General features: G+C 48.7%; 2 protein-coding genes and 1 long non-coding RNA gene across 6 annotated transcripts in view; 2 read left to right on the top strand and 1 right to left on the bottom strand.

Moving 5' to 3' along the window:
• LOC133218067 (uncharacterized) lies at positions 1–9,635 on the top strand. 2 transcript variants are annotated; one of them, XR_009727044.1, is made up of 3 exons: positions 1–215; positions 1,719–1,787; positions 9,460–9,635. It is a non-coding gene; the product is annotated as an uncharacterized LOC133218067 (long non-coding RNA). The 2 variants fall into 2 exon arrangements; XR_009727043.1 differs by lacking the exon at positions 9,460–9,635 and adding an exon at positions 7,187–7,758.
• Positions 9,636–10,646: 1,011 nt separating this feature from the next.
• On the bottom strand, positions 10,647–13,119 carry NKX1-2 (NK1 homeobox 2). Of its 2 annotated transcripts, XM_061364122.1 has the most exons (3): positions 12,839–13,119; positions 12,578–12,739; positions 10,647–11,726 (listed from the first exon to the last, which is right to left on the bottom strand). In XM_061364122.1, the coding sequence occupies exons 1-3, from the start codon at positions 13,062–13,064 to the stop codon at positions 11,164–11,166; spliced, it is 951 nt and encodes a 316-aa protein (XP_061220106.1). In that variant the 5' UTR covers positions 13,065–13,119; the 3' UTR covers positions 10,647–11,163. The 2 variants fall into 2 exon arrangements, with proteins under 2 accessions (XP_061220106.1, XP_061220105.1); XM_061364121.1 differs by having other exon boundaries at positions 12,578–13,119.
• Positions 13,120–16,449: 3,330 nt separating this feature from the next.
• Positions 16,450–21,288, top strand: part of LHPP (phospholysine phosphohistidine inorganic pyrophosphate phosphatase) — a 72,028-nt gene continuing 67,189 nt past the window's right edge. The window contains exon 1 of one of the 2 annotated variants that reach the window (XM_061364126.1): positions 16,450–16,650. In XM_061364126.1, the coding sequence (XP_061220110.1) occupies positions 16,532–16,650 (119 nt within the window). In that variant the 5' untranslated portion in view covers positions 16,450–16,531. The remainder of the gene's footprint in view (positions 16,651–21,288) is intronic. The other variant, XM_061364125.1, reaches the window with a different exon arrangement.

Below are 21,288 nucleotides of genomic sequence, written 5' to 3'. Positions count from 1 at the left end.
GGGCTTCGGGATCCGCCCGGCTCGGGGTAACAGCGGCCGTCGGGGCGATGGTAGCAGCCACAGAACCCCTGCTCCGCTCGGCGGGCCGAACAGAGCCCCCTCCGGTCCAGTATCACCGCCCTCGGGTCGGGTACCGCTGCTCAGCCGGCTCCTCCATTGTGCCAGTCGGCCCTTGGACGCGCTTGCTCCCGTCTGGGAAGCTGCTGTAGAAAAGGGTGAGCAAGGAAATCAAAACCTGAGAGGAAAGACACTCCTGGAAATGGGAAGTGTGTGGGATGACTGTGGGAACTGTGAGCTGGCTGCTGCTCGTCCTGTGGCCTCCCTGCATGGGTAGCAGCATCCGCAGGTCATAGTATAGAATGGGTTGGGTTGGAAAGGACCTTGAGCTCATCCAGTTCCACCCCCCTGCCATGAGCAGGGACACCTCACACTAGACCATGGCACCCAAGGCTCTGTCCAACCTGGTCATCACTCCCCTGGTATTTTATGAGATACATTTTCACCAAAGCTTCAGTGATCTTTTTCAACGAGCTTTTTCCTGATCTTACACTTGTGGCTTAAAAGAAATCATTTAAAATAACAGGGATTCACTAAGTTTGCTAATGAATTCTCCACAGAGTTCCTGTGCCAACTGTTCTCTGCCCACATGTAGATTGCACCAACTTCCTCTGCAGTTCCTCAGTGTGGTACCATGCCAGGAGCAGACTGCAGGTCCCTGCTGGTGGTGTGGCATTGATGGAGACCTGGCCTTCACACCCTGCTGCCTTTGGAGGGATGGAAGCATTGGGGAGTGAGGTCCATTACAGGACAGCCCAGCTTAGAGCTTTCATGAGGGAGGCAGCAGGTGAGCAGGGGCAGGCTGTAACTAGCCAGCACAACCCTGACCTTTCCCCAGGCTAAATTACACTTAGAGAGCATTTGGAAACACCCAGAAAATCTGGATGTTTACAAGGAGCTGTGAGATGTGTTTGATAAATACATGCTGGGTTTAATCCAAAAGAAACACATTGAGAATATTTCACTTTTTCTATTACCCACCTGACCGGGGGACCCCAAAACCCCTCAGTCTTAGCAATGATAACCTCTAGCTGCCTCTTGCTTTTTGTTCTAAAATTATCCTGACGATTTTATCACTGCTGGAAAACAGTATCTTTTTGCCACAGAGAAAGCATGCTGTCCAAGGTTGATGTGCCATTTGCATATCTTCCCTGCAACCCTACAACTGAAAATACTCTTGCATCTTGTTGTATCTTCTAACCAAATTGCTCAAACCCTGGCTGTCAGGGAGCAGCATTGCTTATGTGTTTGAAGAGCAGTGCCCTCAGAGAAAACATTTCCCAGTGTGCAGTCAGCTTGATGCAGCGAGAGTTGGGAGCACAACTGCTGTGCTCGCTGTAAATACACATACACTTAGGCTCAATTTGCTAATATGGTTATAGCTCTTACTAGGTATAAACTAGATATAGTGCCCTACATCTGCTGCCAAAGCTGAATGCATAAAGCACCGAAAGGTTGTGCCTTGGGTGCTGAATTGCAAAACACATTTCACAAGTCATTGTTGAATGAATACATAGTTGTACTGTGCCAAGTTTTTAAGTCCAGAAGCAGTTATTATCTGTTATTATCTTTATGATTTTTTTCCCTGAAATGCCTAAAATTTTAAGTCTGAAAATGTATTTATTGTTTTAATTTTAAGTACTTTCCTGGAGTTCATCCAGCTCTGGAGCCCCCACAATACGATGGACATGGTGCTGCTGGAGCGAGTCCAGAGGAGGCCACAGAGATGGGTAAGTTCTATATAGGATCAGCATGTTCCTGTTGTGGCTCATTTTCTTTCCTCCCTTTCTTTAGGGAGGAAAGGGAGGCACTTATAATCAAGACACAGAAAATATCCACTTTTCTTCTTTAAATGGTATCATGTTGGGATTTTAAATTGTTCACATTGTGCACAGTGGCAGCTATTACTGTAGATCCTGAAGCAGCTGCTCCCAGCTACATGTACTATTTCCTGTGACTTAGAAAGGAAAGCAGAAGTTCAATGGGAACTGATTAGTTACCTGTAGATACCTGAAAGACTCCACATGACTGTAACCAAAATATGATCAACAGAAGACATGAAAGTTCACATTTGACAGAAATTTGCCCTGCAGAAAAGAAGAAAATCTTGACCTACTTGAGAAAACAAGGTTATTATATTCATTTTGCTTATCCAGAAAATACAATTTGACATGTAAGTAAACCATAGAGTTATAAGAAGAACAAGTTAAGTCATGCCAGTTGTTAAGAGTAATTCTGCAGCTCTGTCTCTGGCACAAATGCTCATTGAAGTCATCAGGAATTAGGCGTGTGGGGAGACTGAGGAATTGCATCCCAGTTACTGTGGTTATTTAGAGGTAGGGACAAACCCAAGGAATTACAGCCTGGGCCTCCTGAGTCGGTTTGGCTGCACAAGCTCAGCGAGTGAGTGCCAGGGATTAGCATTCTGCTCATGGAGGCTGCTGAAGGCACTAACACAGTGAGTTTAACACTCTGAGCTCTGCTGCAGTGAATGTCCAGAGTGCCTCAGCAGCTGATGTTCAGGCACGTGGCACCAGTGTTCAGTTCTTCAGTGGCACAGTAGTTTCTTACTCTTCTTACTCAGCTCAGAGGAGGAGTTCTTTACCTCAGAGCAAGACCTAGACCAGTCAGAAGGCTGAATGTGGAGTTCATCCAAGTCCCGAGGCTCAAGGTGCAAGTTCATGATTAGCTAAAACCAATGCAAGTCTATGGTGCTGGCAGCAAGGGAGACCCACCCCTTTTCCCATCTCTGGGAAAGCCACAAGGGTAGTCTTCACTCTTTCTCCTCTTGCTGAAATTGTACTGCCACTCAGCAAAAAAAATTACACTTCTCTGAGCCAAAGGCAGATTTTAAGGCAAACCTGGTGCTGAGTGTATTGCCCTGGAGATTGCCCTGTAATACCAAACTTTTCTGTGGCACGTGTCTCCAATTTGAAAACAGATGTCTGGGAAAGACCCCAGGGGGAGATTAAGGTGATAAGATACCAATGATGGATGGGTCATATCAGGAAATTTCTACTTCAACACTTCAATCTTTCATCAGTGATAGTTGAGAGCTGGGCTTGTTCAGCTTGGAGAAGAGAAGGCTCCTTAAGTGGAGACCTTTAAGCAGCTCCAGTGCCTAAAGAGGCTACAAGAAACCTGGAAGAGAGTCTTTGGACAAGGGCCTGTAGGGACAGGCCAAGGGGAATGGCTTGAACCTGCCAGAGGGTAGACTGAGATGAGCTCTTAGGCAGAAGCTCTTCCCTGTGAGGGTGCTGAGGCGCTGGCACAGGGTGCCCAGAGAAGCTGTGGCTGCCCCATCCCTGGCAGTGCTCAAGGCCAGGTTGGACACAGGGGCTTGGAGCAAGCTGCTCTAGTGGAAGGGGTCCCTGCTCTGGCAGGGGTTGGAGCTGGATGAGCTTCCTTCCCAACCCAAACCATTCTGTGACTCTATGATTCTATGAAGTTGTTGCAGACTTTTGGTAGTGCCTTATATAAAAAAATGCTCTCCATGGCCCGTGTTTGCATTATTCTGGTTATTTGCTGACAGCAGAATTCTACATTAAGACATTTCTTTTGGGACAAGTAACGTGAGTCTTTCCTGCAGCACAGCCAGAATATTTTACAGTGCGATGTGTCAGAACCCATGAGCAACAAATTGTAATGTGTGCAAAGCACATCTACCTCGCACGTTCAGTTAGAGATTTGTTTTTCACATCATATCTTTAAAGGTAGTTTGGCAAAGCTTAGCACAACTCCCTCAAAATCGTGCTGTTCTATTGGAGGGATGCAAGATAACCCAGCTTAAAGCACAACAACAACCCTTACAGCTGATATTCCTATTGCAGTATAAACCTTGAGCTATAGTTAATACTTATCCACCCCAATTTGTGCGTTGGCTTATTTTACACAGATCTCAACAAGACTCTGTTTGTTAGATGACAGCATGGATAACTGAATTAAAGAATCAAAACAGTTTAAGTTACTGTCTTCTGTTAGGCATTGTTTCCGATTTTGAATTTACATTTGGTTATTTTCCTTTGCAACTTATGTCCAGAGCCTTCCACAGATGAGATGAGACATCTTATTTGTATGAATAACCTAGATTAAAAGGTAAATTATAAGCTCTTTATTTCTTGATCTTGTAGTTAATTAAATGAAAGAGCCTTTCTATATACATTTCTGGTGAGCAGCACAATCTATGTGCATTACACTACCAAGAAAACACACAGTTGAGAGAGTTTGGGAAAACAACTTTCAGTGTACCAAGGCAGATTAAAAGAGCTCACTAGTGGTGAGTTTTAGGTTTTTCTCTAGTTCTGACATGCAACTCTGACAGTAGTGCCCCTGAAGTTCCTGCAGCAACATGAGCCAAGTGTGAGAGCCATGAAAGCAGAAAGTGGGCAGGGGCCTGAGAATCCCCAAGAGCCTGATAAATGGCATTTTCTAGCATAGAAATCAGAAATGGAAAGATAAAAACCAAAGAAAATCTGTGTGAGGTTAAGTCAGTTTGAATTCCAGGCTTTCAAGTGCCTCATATGTGAGCTTGCTTCTTCCATGTACAAATGTAGTTTGATTTGAACCCTGCAGATCTTCTGCTTCCTGACTTCCATTCTTCATTCTTGGATTCTTCAGTCTTTTCCAGTGATTTCTGGAAGAGGCAACAACTTTACCTCCAGACATTCAAATCTGACCCAGATGGCAGCTATAAATGTGATGGCAGCACAGAGAAAATGAATATAAATACATCTAACTGTGTAATAAGAATAAATACCTTGTCAATTTGGTTAATCTCAGGATTGAGTACTGAACATCTGGATACATTTTCTCTCAGGAGCTAGGAAGCTCTTCTCAGGATTGTACCAGGACACATCCCCACTGTGGCCTACAGTTCAAGTGTTTGACATTGCTGCAACAAAGATTTGTGACCTTACTAAATGCAGTGTAAAACTGTGCTCAGGGCTGGTGGAGTCTCAAACTGAAGAACTTACATAATGCCTTGATCGAGTCAGACTTTAACTTGGTGTCATTGCAGTGAAAGATTAGCAAAGGAACCTATTGCATCATCTGCCTCCTTAGGATGACATGTGGCAAGTTCCTGAACTTCCCCATTCAGGACTTTAAAAGAGCCATAGATTTTGTAGAATACAGATCATTCAGAAAATTACAGGCTTTTTTTGATACATGCTAGGACAAAAGACTTTGCTTTGAAGTCCAGTGTTTTAAAACAATTTCTTTCAGACAAGCATAGAATCGTTTGGGTTGAAAAGGACCTTAAGGTCATCCAGTTCCAACCCTTGCCATGGGCAGGGACACCTCACACTAAACCATGTCATGCAAGATAATAATTGTTGTCAAAAATCACACAACTTGAGGTATCCGAAGTATGGAGAACGTATGCCAAAAGGAAGTAAGATCCTCAGAAAACAGAAAGATCTTGACAGAAATGACCTACTCTGGAACTATCATATGGTGTTCCTTAAAAGGGGCACACAAACTAGTAAAGCATTTAAACTCTTTGCTCGCTGTGGCTCATTGACCATTTCTCCAAACTAATGCTCTTTTCAGGCAGTTCCAGTGAAGTGCAGCATTTCTTGGATTCAGCAATACCTGGGACTTCCAGAGTGATTCAGGGAGGGACTGAATGATAAGAGAAGCTGTGAAGCTAATGGCCACCTACAAGCACTAAACAAGAGGTGTCAGCACAGGTATTGGGTGTTGGGACATTGGCATGGAATTGACCTAACCTGAGAGGACAAGGTACAACTCACCTGACTCTAATTCATCACATCAGGTTCTTAAAGATCTACAGATATGAAATCTGATATCTTTTCAGATTCCCATTTTGCAATGTCTACGTATCTCTGTATATTCTCCTTTAAAAAAGATAAATGAATGTTTAATCTAGAATCAGAATTCTGGAATGGTTTGGGTTGGAAAGGACCTTAAAGCTCATCCAGTTCCAATTCCCTGCCATGAGCAGGGACACCTTCCACTAGAGCAGCTTGCTCCAAGCCCCTGTGTCCAACCTGGCCTTTAAGGCTTCTTTCTTTCTTTAAAAAATAGCAGTAAGTAACTCCCATGATCAAAGCTAGCATGTGTAGGAAGAAGTAAGATCTTTGATTTGTATTGATTTTCATCTTGTACACAGATCTGGTATCTTTGAAAGTATTTTCAGTATGTCAGAGGCTGCTTGGTGGAAAAGCATGAATCTGGGATGCTTCTGACATCCCTCTGCAGTGTTGCAACGTGCCTCAGCCCCATTTTTAATTACATTTTTTATGTGGCATTCCACAGAATGTAGAAAATGAGGTGATCATCTTGAGAAAGAAGCTTGTTTAGGAACTCTTCAGGTTTTGAAGGGGAAAATCTAAGAGAAATTGTGTTTAATACTTTGTGAAGCAAAGGTAGTGTTGCTACAGGCTACATGAATCACAGGAACCACAAAACAGCTCCTGTAAGTAAAACAGCACAGAACGCAGCAGAGAGGCTAAAGCAAACCTGTAACATGCAGCTTGTAAACTAGCTGCACACATCATTATCTTCCCAGAGACTTTTACTGAGCGCACTGCCAGAAACAGGGCCCAGACCATGAGTTTCCTATGTCCAAAAAGTGCTTTTCAAGGTGACTTCAGCTGATCGTGGGGTCATACTGGAAAACAAAGAGATGTGGTCAGGTCTAGTGATGCAAGAACCCCACTATCAATTTTTCCTCAGGAGAATCTCACCCACCAAATATTTTTCTAGACGTCTGGTCTGCCCATGAGCTGTAAAGCTGCTGGAAAGCAGACTTTGATCTCATTCGTAACTGATGTATGGGACCAACTCCATCATTCCTGAGTCACCTGACCACTTAGTGGGCTGATGAGGCATTTAATAGATCAGCTGTTGTATTTTGTGAGGCTTGTGATGAGCACATGGGTACCTTGACTTTCATCGCTGCTCTCAACATGGTATAGAAGTGGCAGATAGCCAAAGAAATTGTGTTTATGAAATTAGGTGAACAGTACAAAGGGTCTAACTGCTGGCCTGAGTATACCACCACCAGGTTTGCACATACCTGTTGTGATATGTCACAGAAAATGAGGAAGGATTAGGTAGCAATGTGTTTAAAGGGGATTCAACCTGCTTTGTGCATATCCTACAGAGAAACGGCAGGCTGGAATCCAGCCCACAGTAAGTGAGTTTTAAATATTTGGTACATTTCCTATGGCAGATCATCCTAGCCAACACCTTCTGTAGTAAGAGCAAGGAGCTCATTTAGTCCAGAGAGAGCTACCTGGAGCCCATGAGGCAGGTGATAAAGAGAACAGCCACAGCAAACCTCCATGTTCACATCCCCTGCACGTCAGCCATTCCACACAGCACACAAGCATGTCTGTGGGTGAGGATGGACTAAAGGACGTTTGCCAGAAGACATCTCTATGCACCTCTCAACATAAGTATAATCTGTGCTGCCATCAGGAGGTGGGACTTGCATGTTCCACAGTGACAACATAAATCAGTGGTCATGTCTCTTCTGAAGACAGAGGAAGAGCAGCAGAAGGCCTCTGAGCTCACTATCTGCTTGCTCCTTGTCTTGGGTCTTCCTGGGCTCTCTCTACATGGTCCTAGTTGATCTCAGGAGAAATACACAAGTGGATTCTATCCTCATCTCAGGAACCTGTGTGTAGGTAGCACATGGTTTACTACAGATGTTTTAGCAAATAATAATGATGTGAGAGAGAAAGAGACTGATTGTTAGGAAGGAAACAGAGTTTAATTCTCCAGTCATGTATTACACAACAAATCATGCTGGTTTTCTTAATGAAAAATCACTGACATTTCGACAAATGTATTTTATCTGTCATTTCTCAGTGTATTTAGTTGTTCAGTCTATTCTTCAGACTTTGCAAACCCAACAGTGTGAGTTATTTGGGGTCTTTTTCTCAACTACAGATCTGAAAGCTTGGTTGAAATTGAGGTTTCTGACATTGTCAGGTGTGATGTTATGGTGTTCCCCCATGCACTCCTTTCATCAGTAGGAATGAAGTTCATTTCCACGGTGCTTTTGTAGTTCTCAGACCACTAATGTTGCCTGTGTAGAGAAAAGGTATGAAAAAAGTATTTTGTGCAGAGATGAACACTATGAGTCAAGAGCTTTCCTCTCCTGCAGCTGAAGCACAGCACGTTTCTTGCTGTCCTATGATGACACAAGTACATGCCATTGCTGGAGGTGAGATTGCAGGCCCAGTGCCCCAGCTGCTATGTTATGTTCTGGAATGGAAATGAAGGTGTCTAAGCAAAGCTTAACAGTGTTTTGGGCAGTCTGAAACCAGGCAGTTGGTGCCTGCTCGCTGCAGACACCGTTATTATGGATGTTACAGGGCTATAAGGGAGGCAATTGACTTTCCTGTTCTCTCTGGAGCAAATCTCTTTGAATTCAAAACTCTTAATATAGATGCATTTTTGTTTCTTTTTATACATGGAACTTGCAAGATTCCCTCTAACATCTTTATTCGGCTGTGAGGAAAGTCAATTTTTGTCTATGCCTGTAACTATTACACAAATCTGTGCTCAGAACTGTTAGAGATAATGGATACTCAATGCGGCATTCCCAAAAGTGTTACCAGTGTGAATGGCATAATCTGGACAATGCAGTGTATAACAGCAATTGCTATTTCCAGGACTGCTTTGAATTGCTGCTGTAATAAGTGGCCATTCAGCACATACCCAGCTAGAAGCTGAAGAGCTCACCCACCTGAGCTCCACAAAGCAGGAAGGCTTGGAAGCAATTAGCCAGAAGAGCTTTGGTGAACTAGAATCAGTGCCATGCAGCACCCTTCCAACACTGTGCAGAGGTGTGAGTCATGCAAAGTGGGAAACATGACTGGTACCTTCTCTGGGATTAGCCCTACAACATCTTGTGAATCTAATGGAGTGATTGGGAAAAAGGGCTGGCATTTCCTGCATGGGAATCAAGTATTCCCGTTTCCTGTAAAGCTGATGGAGTTGGGCCAGAGGCAAAATTGCTCGTGAACCAGAGAGCCTCAAGATGTTTATGAACAGAAAAACTACAGCCTCACAGTGAAGAAACTCCTGATATCTAATCTAAGTCTGCCCTCTGTCAGTTAAAAGCCATTCCCCCTTGTCCTGTCATATGACAAATGACCTGGCACAAATCTGTTTTTTTCCACCAGACATTAGACATTAGACAGAAGCTCTTCCCTGTGAGGGTGCTGAGGTGCTGGCACAGGGTGCCCAGAGAAGCTGTGGCTGCCCCATCCCTGGCAGTGTTCAAGGCCAGGTTGGACACAGGGGCTTGGAGCAAGCTGCTCTAGTGGAAGGTGTCACTGCCTATGGCAGGGGTTGGAGCTGGATGAGCTTTAAGGCACTTCCCAACCTACATCCTTCTTTGATTCTACAATTCCACGATTACAGGCAGCCAGCAAGGGACAGCAGGTTGTTGGCAGCATTGCATCCTGATGGTGCAGACACCGAGATGCCTTTGCAACACCAGCTCTGGCAGTACACTGAGTGGTTGTAACGACTCCACATTTTGTAACTCTAACTTAAACCAAATTAGAGTTTAAAAGTTACTGTAATTAACCTGCAAGTAAGTACATTCATACAGTAGTTATGACTTCCAAATCCATGACCTGAGGCAACTTCATAGCTTTGCAAACAGTGAAGAAGTAACTGATACCTCCCCTGTGGTGTGGAAAGCCAACTGCATGCCATTCCTGTTCCCCACGGCTGGCTTTGTGGGTTCCACACTTCTGCTCCTGGCAAGCTGGAAGTCAGGAAGGTGATTTGGGGAAGAGAGGGGTGTGCCGTGAAGCCCCCCTCACAGCCAGGGCATCCGCATTCAAAGACTGTATCTGCACCCAGCCGCCCATGAAGCAAATTCTGCTTCATCCCAGTACAATTAAAACCAATTAAACACAGAATAATTTAAAACCCCTTTTTATTTAGACAAGCACAAGAGCCAGATAGGATTTATGAGCTCACAGTTTTTTTCATTGGAGAGCCAATATGTACTTTAAAGCATCGCAACAGACCGAGAAGACACGGTCTTAAACAGTGTGTTGCAATAATGTGGAGAACTGCATGAGACAGAGTTTTTTAAACCAATTACTCCCCATCCACTCAGGGACAGATAACCCCCAGACAGAATTCCTTTTCATCCCAGTGCTTGGAACGATGAAGATGAAATGTGATTTTCCCTTCTAACAACCACTCCAAACAGCAAAAGAAGAAAAAGCCTGTGTTTCTCTGTTATGGAAAATAGGTCTCAGCATGCTGGAACCTCTGTGTTTCACTTATTTTCTACCCCAAATGCCCTATTTTTAAAGGAACGAATAATGCAATCATGTTCTCTGAGTTACGGTTTCTTTCCTGCCTCATTTGCTGTGTTAGTACAAGAATAACTGTTCTCTGCAAAAAGAGTGATCTTCAGACATCTCGTCCAAAACCTTTCTAGTCACTGGGAATGAGCTGAAAGGAAGAAGTCCCACAGACCCACAGGCAGATTCCTAGCTCATCGCCCAATGACACAGAGCTGCAGTTCCATCTCTTCTTAGACAGAACGGAAAACTCTCCTCCAGCTAGGAGGCCAAGTGTATGGCATGTAGTTTTCAGGTCACAAGTCAGATAGGAGAATAAAACATGGGTCAAACAGGGCATGACTGAGTCGAAGGAGTGAATTCGGAGCAAACTCAGAGCCAGGAGACATCTTCACTGGCGAGCATCCCTGGGATTTGAAACGTCCATGTTCACCATCACCATCAGCAGCAGCAGGGTAACAGCAGTGGTATGGAGTGCTCCCAAGCCCTTGAGAATTGAGACATGTGCTAACAAGCCAAACATCAGCGAGGAGTGCTTTAAAAACCAACTCAGAGAAGAAGCTGGAGGGAATTAGTGCAGGGCATGTGTAAAGAGAGTCACTGTTCCCATCTCCAACACCTATAATTACATCTCAAATGTGCTAATAAAATCCAGCGGCTTTTTCTCTTTGTCAATGTGCCTTAAACATGCTGCTGTGACGCTTAGAAATGAACTTTCTTACACTTGAAATCGCCATGCAACCACCAGAAGGGAGGGCGCTGAGACCCGCACCCGGCCCCGGGCTGTCCCGCCACCGCCTCAGAGGTGCGGGGCGTAGAAGGGGCCGAGGAAAGCGGGGCCGAGGAAAGGCGTGAAGGCCCCGGCGCCCAGCGCGAAGGGGGCTGCCGGCGGCACCAGGACGTTGGCAGCGGCGTAGGAAGGAAAAGTCTGGAAGGGCAAAGGGCCGGGACCCGGTGGGCTGGGGCTGCCGCCGCCCGTCACCGCCACCGCCGTCGGGGATGAGGATGGGGCCGCCCCGTCGGCTCCTGGGTGCTGCTTCTTCCACTTGGTCCGCCGGTTCTGGAACCAGATCTTCACCTGCGTCTCGGTGAGGCTGAGGGACAGCGCCAGGCTGAGGCGCTCGCACACCGACAGGTACCGCGTCGCACGGAACTTGTTCTCCAGGGCCACCAGCTGCTCGTAGGTGAAGGCCGTCCGCGCCCGCCGCGGCTTACCGCACCCCGGCTCGGCCCGACGCCGCCTGCCGCCCCGCGGAGAGCCCGGGTCCTCCGCCGCGCCCGGGCGAGCCCCGGCCCCGCTGCCGTCCCCGGCCGGACTCTCCTCGTCGCGCTCGGTGCCGCTCTCCAACGCGGGGTGCGCATCTAGGCGAGATGGCGGCGCTGGTCAGGGGGGTCTGCGCACCCTCCTCCCGCACCTCCCCGCAGACACCCCTCGGGACCCGGCTCTGTCTCTCCGACACCCCCCAGAGCCATAAAATAAGAGAAATCGTTAAAACAAGATAAAGGTGAGGCGAATCCCCCCCGCGCTCCCCGCTGTGCCACCGCACCCGCGGTGGGGAGGGGGCAAGCGGCGGTATGGATTTCTTACCAATTAAAAAAGAAGTTATTAAAGTCCCCCTTGTGAAGCGAAATAAATCCCCTCCTCCCTCCCGCTCCTCCCCAGCCCCGCGCTAATGGAGTTTCAGATTTGCGAGGGCCGGATCGATAGATGTCATCTATTAAAGGTAAGTTTTAATCGAACAATATTAGGATCAGGCCGGGGGAAGGAGGTTTGAAGTGGGCACCTGCAAGCTGCGGGCAGGAGATAGGCGGGAGTCGGTAATAGGATATCGATCAACGGGAGCTCAGGCATCCTCCGGTGGGAACGGGCTGAGCAATTACCCAGCTCGCCCGCCGGGGCAGCCCACCCCTCCATACCCACCCCGGGCAACGGGGACCGGGGGCGAGAGCCGGGGCGGACATGAGGATGCCTCAGGAGCCGGGGTTGACGGACACGCACCGAGAACTTTTCCCTTCGCATCATCCAGGCTTCAAATCCAGCTCCAGCCCTCCCTTCCCCCGCGCTGCCCGTTCCATCCTCCTGCGGGAGCCCCGCACTGGGATCCTGCACCGGGAGCGCACCCCGAGGGACCGGGAATGGGGATCCCGTCCGCCGGCGCCTTCCCCTGCTCGCCCCGCCAGCACCGGCCGGAGAAACTCGAGCGCGTTCCTACCATGTGCCTCGAGTTTATTCTTCCCGCTGCCGAGAGCAGCAGCGTCTTTTCCTACTTGAACTCTTCCCAAACTTTCCTCCCGTTCGCCCGAGCGGGGGGCGCTGCCCCAGCTCCCCGCGGCCGGTTCGCGTCTCCTGCTGAATTTCTGAGGATCCAGGATGTCTAAGATGGAGAAGGAGATTTTATGATGGATGGGGGCCGCCTTGCCCCCGCGCTCCGGGCATTCCGGCATCCCCCCCACCCTCCGCGCTTCCCGGAGACCTGCTGGCTCCCAGCGCGGAGCCGGCGGAGGCTGCGCGGGGCCGGGCCGCCTCCCGAGCCGCACGGCGGGGCGCTGGGCGCGGAGTGAGCGCCGGGGAGGAGGGGAAGGAGGGGAGGGGAAGGTGGCGGGGGGGGGAACAGAGGAGGGGGCAGCGCAGCCATTGGCACGCTGCCCCCGAGCCCCCTCCCCGCCGGCTCCTTTCTTCCGTCCCTCAATCCCTTCCATCCCTCTGTCACTCCATCACTTCGTCCCTCTGTTACTCCATCCTTCTGTCCCTCCATCCGTCTGTCCTTCTATCCTCCCATTCGTCCATCACTTCATCCCATCATCCTTCCATTACTCCATCTCTCTGTCCCACATCCCTCTGTCCCTCAGTCGTCTCATCCCCTCTGTCCTTCTGTTCCTCCATTCCTCTGTCCCTTATCCCTCCATCCTCCCATCCCTCTGTCCTCCCATCCTCCGTCCCTCCATCCTTCCATCCCTTCATCCCTCATCCCTCCATCCCTCTGTCCCTCCATTCCTCCATACCAGCCTACCTGTGGCCAGGCTTTCCCGTTCCCTGCCGCAGGCTGGGTGGAGGGATGCGCCAAGGGCAGACAGGAGCCCTGGCCCCAGGGCCGGGTCTTTGGCCAGCACAGGTGTGTCACTGCTCTTGGAGCCACTGTCCCCTGGGGTCCTTCTCCACCCGCCCCCACTGACCTGCGTGCAGCCCCCAGCTCAGGAACGGTCCTTAACCTCGTGTCACAAAGGGACCGAGAGAGGGGACAGCTCCTGCATCCCTCCACTGCTTCAAGCAGACTCCAGGATCAAAGTGCTCTGCTCTTTCAGATGGGAAATGTTTAACGGTTATCTGTTAAACTAATAGATAACTAATATCTATTTCAGATAAGATATTAGGAAAAAAATCTTCCCTGTGAGGGTGCTGAGGCTCTGGCACAGGGTGCCCAGAGAAGCTGTGGCTGCCCCATCCCTGGCAGTGCTCAAGGCCAGGTTGGACACAGGGGCCTGGAGCAAGCTGCTCCAGTGGAAGGGGTCCCTGCCTGTGGAAGGGGCTGGAACTGAGTGAGTTTTAATGTCCCTTCCAACACAAACCAATCTGGGATTCCATGAAACTACAGGGAGAGATGAGCAACTCTTCATTTTGGGGCAGCTCAGGATTGGTTTGTTTCAGACCCTGGGCTGAGGGCTGGCCTGAACTGAAACTCAGTGAGTAGGCAGGGAAACTGAGGAACAAGGTGCTAGAGAAGCACTTGCCCCATGGGGCAGCCCCCTGACAGACCCTCCTTGCCTTGAGTAGAGACACTTCATTGTCTGTTCAAACTTGTAACTGGGACAAGGTGGGCAACAGCAGGGCCAGCCTGTGCCCTGTGCCAGTGCCATGGCCACTGGTAGCCAGCTGTGCTTATTATAAACTTGTTGGCAATGTATTTCTGCACATCTGTATCTGCTCAGGAGGAAGCCTTTCCTTCTCCTTAGTGTCTGTGTTGGTGGTGTGAGTCAGGCTGAGGTGGGGATGAAGGAAGAGGCCCTCCTCAGCTGGAGAAGGCAGCCCTTGGTGGGAATCTGCTGCTTCTGCTTTTACCCCTAGGAAGAGGTGCAGAGCACAACCCTCCTATTACAGGTGACCCAGCAGAGCTGGGGTTCCTGTTTGCTGTTGCAAAGGCACAGGCCTTGAGATAACGTTAAAACGAGAGGATGAAGATGTTCAGGGTGATGTAATTACAAGTAATTCATAGAATCCCAGACTGGTTTGTGTTGGAAGGGACCTTAAAGCTCATCCAGCTCCAACCCCTGCCATGGGCAGGGTCCTCTTCCACTGGAGCAGCTTGCTCCAAGCCCCTGTGTCCAACCTGGCCTTGAGCACTGCCAGGGATGGGGCAGCCACAGCTTCTCTGGGCACCCTGTGCCAGCGCCTCAGCACCCTCACAGGGAAGAGCTTCTGCCTAAGAGCTCAGCTCAGTCTCCCCTCGGGCAGGTTCAAGCCATTCCCCTTGGCCTGTCCCTACAGGCCCTTGTCCCAAGCCCCTCTCCAGCTTTCCTGCAGCCCCTTTAGGCACTGGAGCTGCTCTCAGGTCTCCCCTTCAGGAGCCTTCTCTTCTCCAGGCTGCTCCAGCCCAGCTCTCTCAGCCTGGCTCCAGAGCAGAGCTGCTCCAGCCCTGCGATCAGACTACAGACATTTCTGGTTGAGTTGCTCTGTCTGCAGGAGCTGACAAGGTAGATTGCAGCACTGAATTCATCTGAGACATCCAAACATCACCGGTTTAACAGGTGCACACACACCAACACACAAACGTGCTTGTGCAGAGGCACGCATGGAACCCCCACCCTCACGGAGCAGTTTTAGCAGTCTGTTTGAAGTTGATCTGATTCTCAGCTCAGGCATTAAAATTCCACCCAAGTGCTGCCTTTAAATTGCTTTGATGCTAGGTGGGTTTCAGCCCTGACCTGTCCTGATGGCAAGTGATGGCTGTAACAAGCTGTGGATCAATATTCATAGCGGGTGTCCTGGGCTGATAACACCATCCAAGACAATGTTCGCTATCGGTGGAGACAGCTGAGATATTGCACCATTAGGAATGTTGTTTTAAATAACCTGATCCATTTCTGGGTCTATTTAATGAATTTCACAGTTTAGATACTATCTTTAAGGGAAAGCCAGAGGCTATTCCAGAAGCAGTGATGCAAGTCATTTGTGCCAAGGCTCCTTGGATTTCCTTAAAGTGCACTATAATTCCACTGCAGATCCTTATATATTCTGGGAATCATGGCATGCTATTGATAATGTTAGCAATAAGAAAGCATTTGGACTTTATCGAGGGGGAAAACACTATTATCTGTAAAGCTGCATCACATTTGGTAACATCTTATCTGAGATTGTGAAAGTCTATATGGTGAGACAGTGGTTTTTTCTCTCTTGTCTGTCTGTATGAAGTACTGGGCATGGATGAGAAGATGCCATCGAGGAAGAGCACGGCCTTGTCAGCATCCTCAGCCTTCTGCTGTCATATGGTAGGTGCCTTGCTCCCCAAATCCTACCCTGCTGCAGCCCATCCGTCCCAAACTCGCTCATGTGAAGGTGTTCCTGAGGGTCAGGAGCCCCTCTAGGACTGACAAAAGCAGGGTGGATTTTGAGGGAGACATCCCCGGGGCTTTCCACAGCCTCTGCTCCAGGTGATGTCTGTCCTCAGGGACACGACATCTTCCCTGTGAGCGTGCTGAGGCGCTGGCACAGGGTGCCCAGAGAAGCTGTGGCTGCCCCATCCCTGGCAGTGCTCAAGGCCAGGTTGGACACAGGGGCTTGGAGCAAGCGGCTCCAGTGGAAGGGGTCCCTGCCTGTGGTAGGGGTTGGAGCTGGATGAGCTTTAAAATCCCTTCCACCACAAACCAGTTTGGGGTTCTGTGTGTCTGAGGGAGTTTATCACAAAGCAGGAAGCAAACCCCACACTCACTGCGCCCGCCTGAGGTGCTTTAACAAAATGAACGCGTTAATCGATAATGGCAGGCGGTAGCGCAAGGTGCGCGTAGTTACCCGCGGTCTACACACGGCCCTCCTGGGACTACATTTCCCAGCAGCGCCCGCGGCTCCCTTCCTCGGCTCGGCTCGGCTCGGCTCGGCTCGGCTCGGCTCGGCTCGGCACCTCCATTCGGCTCTGTTCGGCCGATTCGGGTCGGCTCCTCTCGGCGTGCGGGCCATGGCGGGCTGGTCGCGGGCGGTGCGGGGCGTGCTGCTGGACATCAGCGGGGTGCTCTACGACAGCGGCGGGGACGGCGGCGGAACGCCCATCGCCGGCTCGGCCGAGGCCGTGCGCAGGTGGGTGACAGGCGGGGCCCGGCCTGGCACTGACCCCCTCACCGGAGGAGGCCGAGGCGGGGCCGGCAGCGTGAGGGGCCGCCCGGGGCAGGTTGCGTGAAGGGGGGAACACCCCAGACATGGCCCAGAACATCCACTGCGGGCCTGGCCCTGGGCTATGGAGCTGCACTCAGAGACAACAGGATCAGGGTTACCCCCCCAACTGCTCAGCCCCGTTTGCTGTGTGAAGTTGAGTGGGACAGCCCAGCAAACGGGCTGCTTTTAGGCATATTTAAGGTGTAGCGGGATCTGCTTTCGCTGGGCTGATGGGGAAAGGAAGCCTGAGCAGCACCGACAGCTCATACCCTGCTTGGGTTCTGTTTAGTCATCGTCACACGTGTAGCGGGAGCTGGTGGGGCACAGGAGGTCTGGTGATCCCCTGGTGATCAGTTTTAAGGTACTGCCCACGTGGGCATGGTGCTGCTATCAGTTAATTGACTTTGATCCAGGGCAGACTGGACACAGGGGCTTGGAGCAAGCTGCTCTAGTGGAAGGGGTCCCTGCCTGTTGCAGGGGTTGGAGCTGGATGAGCTTTAAGGTCCCTTCCAGCACAAACCAGGCTGGATTCTATGATTGTATGAAGTTAGGTGGGACTTCCTGCAGTGAATTGACACCCCAGCAGACATGGAGTGCTTCCGTGCTGCTGTTAATGATCGCTCAGCTTCTGAGTGACTGGGAAGCGGAGTATTGTCATGGCAAGTTACTCACCAGTGCCCACAGGTAGTGAACCCTTTCACTTTTAGCTGGGTAATGCAGTCCAGTTAACACAAGAGAAATAGCCATTGCTAAACAGCAGTGGTTTCACTTAGTGAAGTTAACTGACTGTAATTAACTAGGTTGACTTGCTGGTGTCAGCACTGTTTGACCAGAGGAGCAGGATGGGGCTAGAGGAGAGCAATGGCCACAGGGCTATTGTTGTTTAAAGAGAGGTATTGATTCATGGGTCTGCTCTGCTGGGGGACAGAGGTCACAGGTTTCTGGAAGAGCCTTTGGCTCTCTGTGATGTTTCAGTAACCCGCTGCAGAGCATCCAGATCTGTCTCTTGTGGGGAGTTCTGCTGTGCATACCCCATTTGAAAGGTATGTGTCTATATGCTGAACTCCTGTGAATTGCTGATTGCCTTCTTGATGAGCATCTCTGTGGCTTCTGCCTTCTGGGGCCACCCACCATGGACACACCTGTGCAAGTGCTTTATCAAGCAGGAAATGTGCAGCAAGAAATACTGAAATCACTAAAATTAATCATATGAGTTTAGCTGAATATGTGCCTTAACATTGGTGGAGACACCATGGAAGAGGCAGAATTGGGGAAGATTGACTGTATAGATGAGGTACATTAGTGTAGGATGTGTTTGATGAGATGCTCCCCATGACCCGGCTTCAGTGTGTGCTTGAGCCCAGAACCCCCCCATGTGCAGGGCTGCACCCCCAGAGCGTGAGCAGCAGCTCGGGGGGGGGATCCTGCCCCTCTGCTGTGTTCTGGGGAGAGCCCCCTGCAGCCCTGATCCAGCTCTGGGGCAACAGCACAAGAGGGAGGTGAATCCTGTCTTCTATGGGACAGTGTTGAACGCTTTGCACAAGTGCAGGTGGATGTTGCTTTTCCACTTGTCAGCCTCTTTGCTGACTGCAAGGGGTCAGGCACAGCCCGGGTTAAACTTCTCTGGCTTTCCTGCTTGTCCCACTCAAATCTTCCTTGTAATGTTGCTTCTGATGAGGCTGATGCACGTTGGTGAAAAAGAGTCTTCTGCTGTCCATCTTGCAGAGGAGCACATCTTCCCACCTTCCTTCCAGGCACTTTCTGCTGGGACATGGCATATGCTGGGACCTCTTGGCATGACTAACCCAAACATAAATAACAACTCCATAATAACTGCTGGAGAGAAGATAATTCCTTTCACAACCATGACATACTCTACAATATCTGAACCACTTTTGCCATGTTATTTTTTCTATGAGGTTTTTAAACTTTATTTTATGCTGTGTTGCAGGCTGGTATTAAATAACTTTTGTCTCTGTGTTTGCTGATAACCTCCTGTGTGGAGGCAACATTAGCTGCAACTTGTCTTACTCCAATATTAGAATTACAGTGATGAAACAACAGCAAAACTCTGGCCTTGGGCTAAATGTAAGATATTCTGGGCTTTTTCTTGAAATCCTGGGAATTTGGCATTCATATAAGTGGCTCAGTATAATCAGTTTCCTTGGGTATACTTAAGCAGCTGTATTTATCTATCTCTTAGTTTGGTTATGGTTCCAGCTCCCACCATTTAAGATTGTTATTGACTCATTATCCTGTTGCCTCTTGGTCATTAATTGTTGTGTCTGTGTTACAGCACAGCTCAGTGGTTTCAGGCAGATGGATTCAAGCTAAAAGCATCTCTTCTTTTAATGAATTCGTGTCAATTACTGAGTCATAATTGCAAATAGCTGGGAACTTTAGAACTCGTTCAGATTGATGTGATCTTTTGTTAAGATGTGTCTGAAATCCTTCAGTGCACATGTATAGGAGTCTTAAATACTGTTTTGATCATCTATATTGCAGTTATGGACTCTCATAATATGACAGCTGACCTGTTCTCTTCAACTCGTTCTTGCTGTATCATCTCCCACACCATTACAGCAGTTAACTCAGTGTAAGAACATGTAGTACACAGCAGTGAAGGTGATAAGTAACCACTTTGATTAGCACTGAAGCCATTTCCACTTGTTAAAACCATACTTGCAGTATTTTCCTTGTTTTCAGCCAGATTCTGCAGTTATTGGAGTTTGTATTTGAGAGCGTAGCAGTGTGATTTCTACCAGCAGGATTTGGCCAGTTGTATGTTTATGATGCCTGCAGGGGGGGGGTTCTCTCTTGTTTGTTTGGTTTTAGCAGCAGTACAGTCAGGTGGAACAGAAAAGTGACCAAAGGAGCTGATGGACACTGAAACATCCTGACCAAGATGAGATCAGTAACACACTCCCCAGTGCTGTAGAGACCCTCCTGAGGAAAGCATCAGGAGGCACTATCAACGTTGGTACAACTTGTGATGAAACACAGTGTTACAACTGGGAAAGCTTTATTTATTGCTCACATACCTGCATCACTCATCAATCTAAGTGTGAAATGTCTTAGGGTTCACTCTGCACTGATGGGGAATTGGTAAATCAGAGACCAAAAGGATGAACCACAGAGTATTTGTTGTACAGAGCAGACCATCTGTGCTCAAGTAATGATAAAGTGAATCCAGATCCTTTGTAACTCATCCAGACTATGGCAAACAGGCACCCATGTGCCTAAGGGCACTAGCACCCCTGGTTTGACCCAGAAGCCATGGTGCCAGCAATGTTATTAAATCCACCAGGGACTGCTAATATTAACTTTAGGTGGGGATATTGGAGTGCTGGATGACTGGAAAATCCAAGAGCAGCTTGGTAAAGTAATTTGGCTCTTTAAAACTTTTAAACCCATAATGTTTCTTGCTTGTTTAATTTACTGTGCATATTTTAATGAAGTCAAATAAAACACAGAGTTAAATAAAACCCATGTCTGAGAGTGTGCAGTTAACTGGCAGACACCGTGGAGCAGATTGGAAAGCCCATGCACAAGATCAGAAAGCCCATCGGTGACTTAAAGGCTTCTTCTGGAGTCAGCCTGAGCAGTGCCTCTGCATGTGCTGTTATTGTCTTAACTGATTTACACAGCATTGACACGAGGTGAGCTATTCACGTTTTAGCTTACAAATAGCAGGGAGCTGGTCTCTTACAAGACAGAAGGTGGTTAAACACCCATAAAAGATGTCAAGGCTCTGCTCTGTTATTTGCATTTACAACTGTGTGCTGATAGTGTTCCCATTAGCATATCCATATGAAAAGCACACAGGAGTTGGACATTTACAACATCCTGTTGTTTGGCCAGTATAGTGCATCTGTTAGCACAACTTACTACAGGATCCTTTAAAAGAGCAACGGAAATCTGGGGAGCAGGGAGGCTGGGGAGCAGCTGGACAGTCCTGTTGAAGTAGAATACCTGGAGAGTCTAACAAGGGGTGGGTTGGGAGGAGGACAAGCGGAACTGAAACTGTAAAGCAATTCAGCATGCAGGGGTTTGCCTGGGACAGTTGGGAGGTCACAAAGAGCCCTCTGAAAGTGTGTGTGTGACAAGGAACAGGGAATCTTTGTTGTCACAGAAGATAAATGAAGCGTGGCTTAGCGCAGTGTGTGCAGATGTTCAGAGTTTCAAGGCTCGCCGTGCCTTCAGGACATGCAATAGCACAAGAGTTGTTCCTCCTGGAAAGAAGCTTTGAAATAAAACCATACAAACCCTTGTGCAAATATCCATTTGTTTGTCTTTGCACTTAACTCCTTGCCCTTTCTAGCCATGGATCCCAAAGAAGGGTAGTGTCCCTTGTCCTTTGTGAAGCAGCAGACACAAAAAGGTGAAGCACTCTGTCATGCAGAGCCAGAAGATCCCGGACTTGATCCTCAGTGGGTGCAGTTATCACAGCTTCATTCCAGTCTGTAGTATTAACTGTGGCCTCAGTTTTCAGTGGCCCTTCCTAACCCATGTTTGCGTTCCTAATCATCAGTGTTCATTAGTTCCTTAAAAAGATCTCTGTCC

The sequence above is a fragment of the Neopsephotus bourkii genome, unplaced genomic scaffold (genome assembly GCF_033783945.1).
Source record: "Neopsephotus bourkii isolate Nb327-2 ecotype Australia unplaced genomic scaffold, CSIRO-AGI_Nbou_v1 NB_1189, whole genome shotgun sequence".
NCBI lineage: Eukaryota > Metazoa > Chordata > Aves > Psittaciformes > Psittacidae > Neopsephotus > Neopsephotus bourkii.
This window is presented reverse-complemented; position numbering and strand designations above follow the sequence as displayed.

Coding starts and splice junctions, on each gene's coding strand:
- NKX1-2 (XM_061364121.1), bottom strand. CDS start 13,064: ATGGAAGGGATTGAGGGACGGAAGAAAGGAGCCGGCGGGGAGGGGGCT. Junction 11,727..12,577: donor GAATAAACTCGAGGCACATG/GTAGGAACGCGC, acceptor CATCTCGCCTAG/ATGCGCACCCCGCGTTGGAG.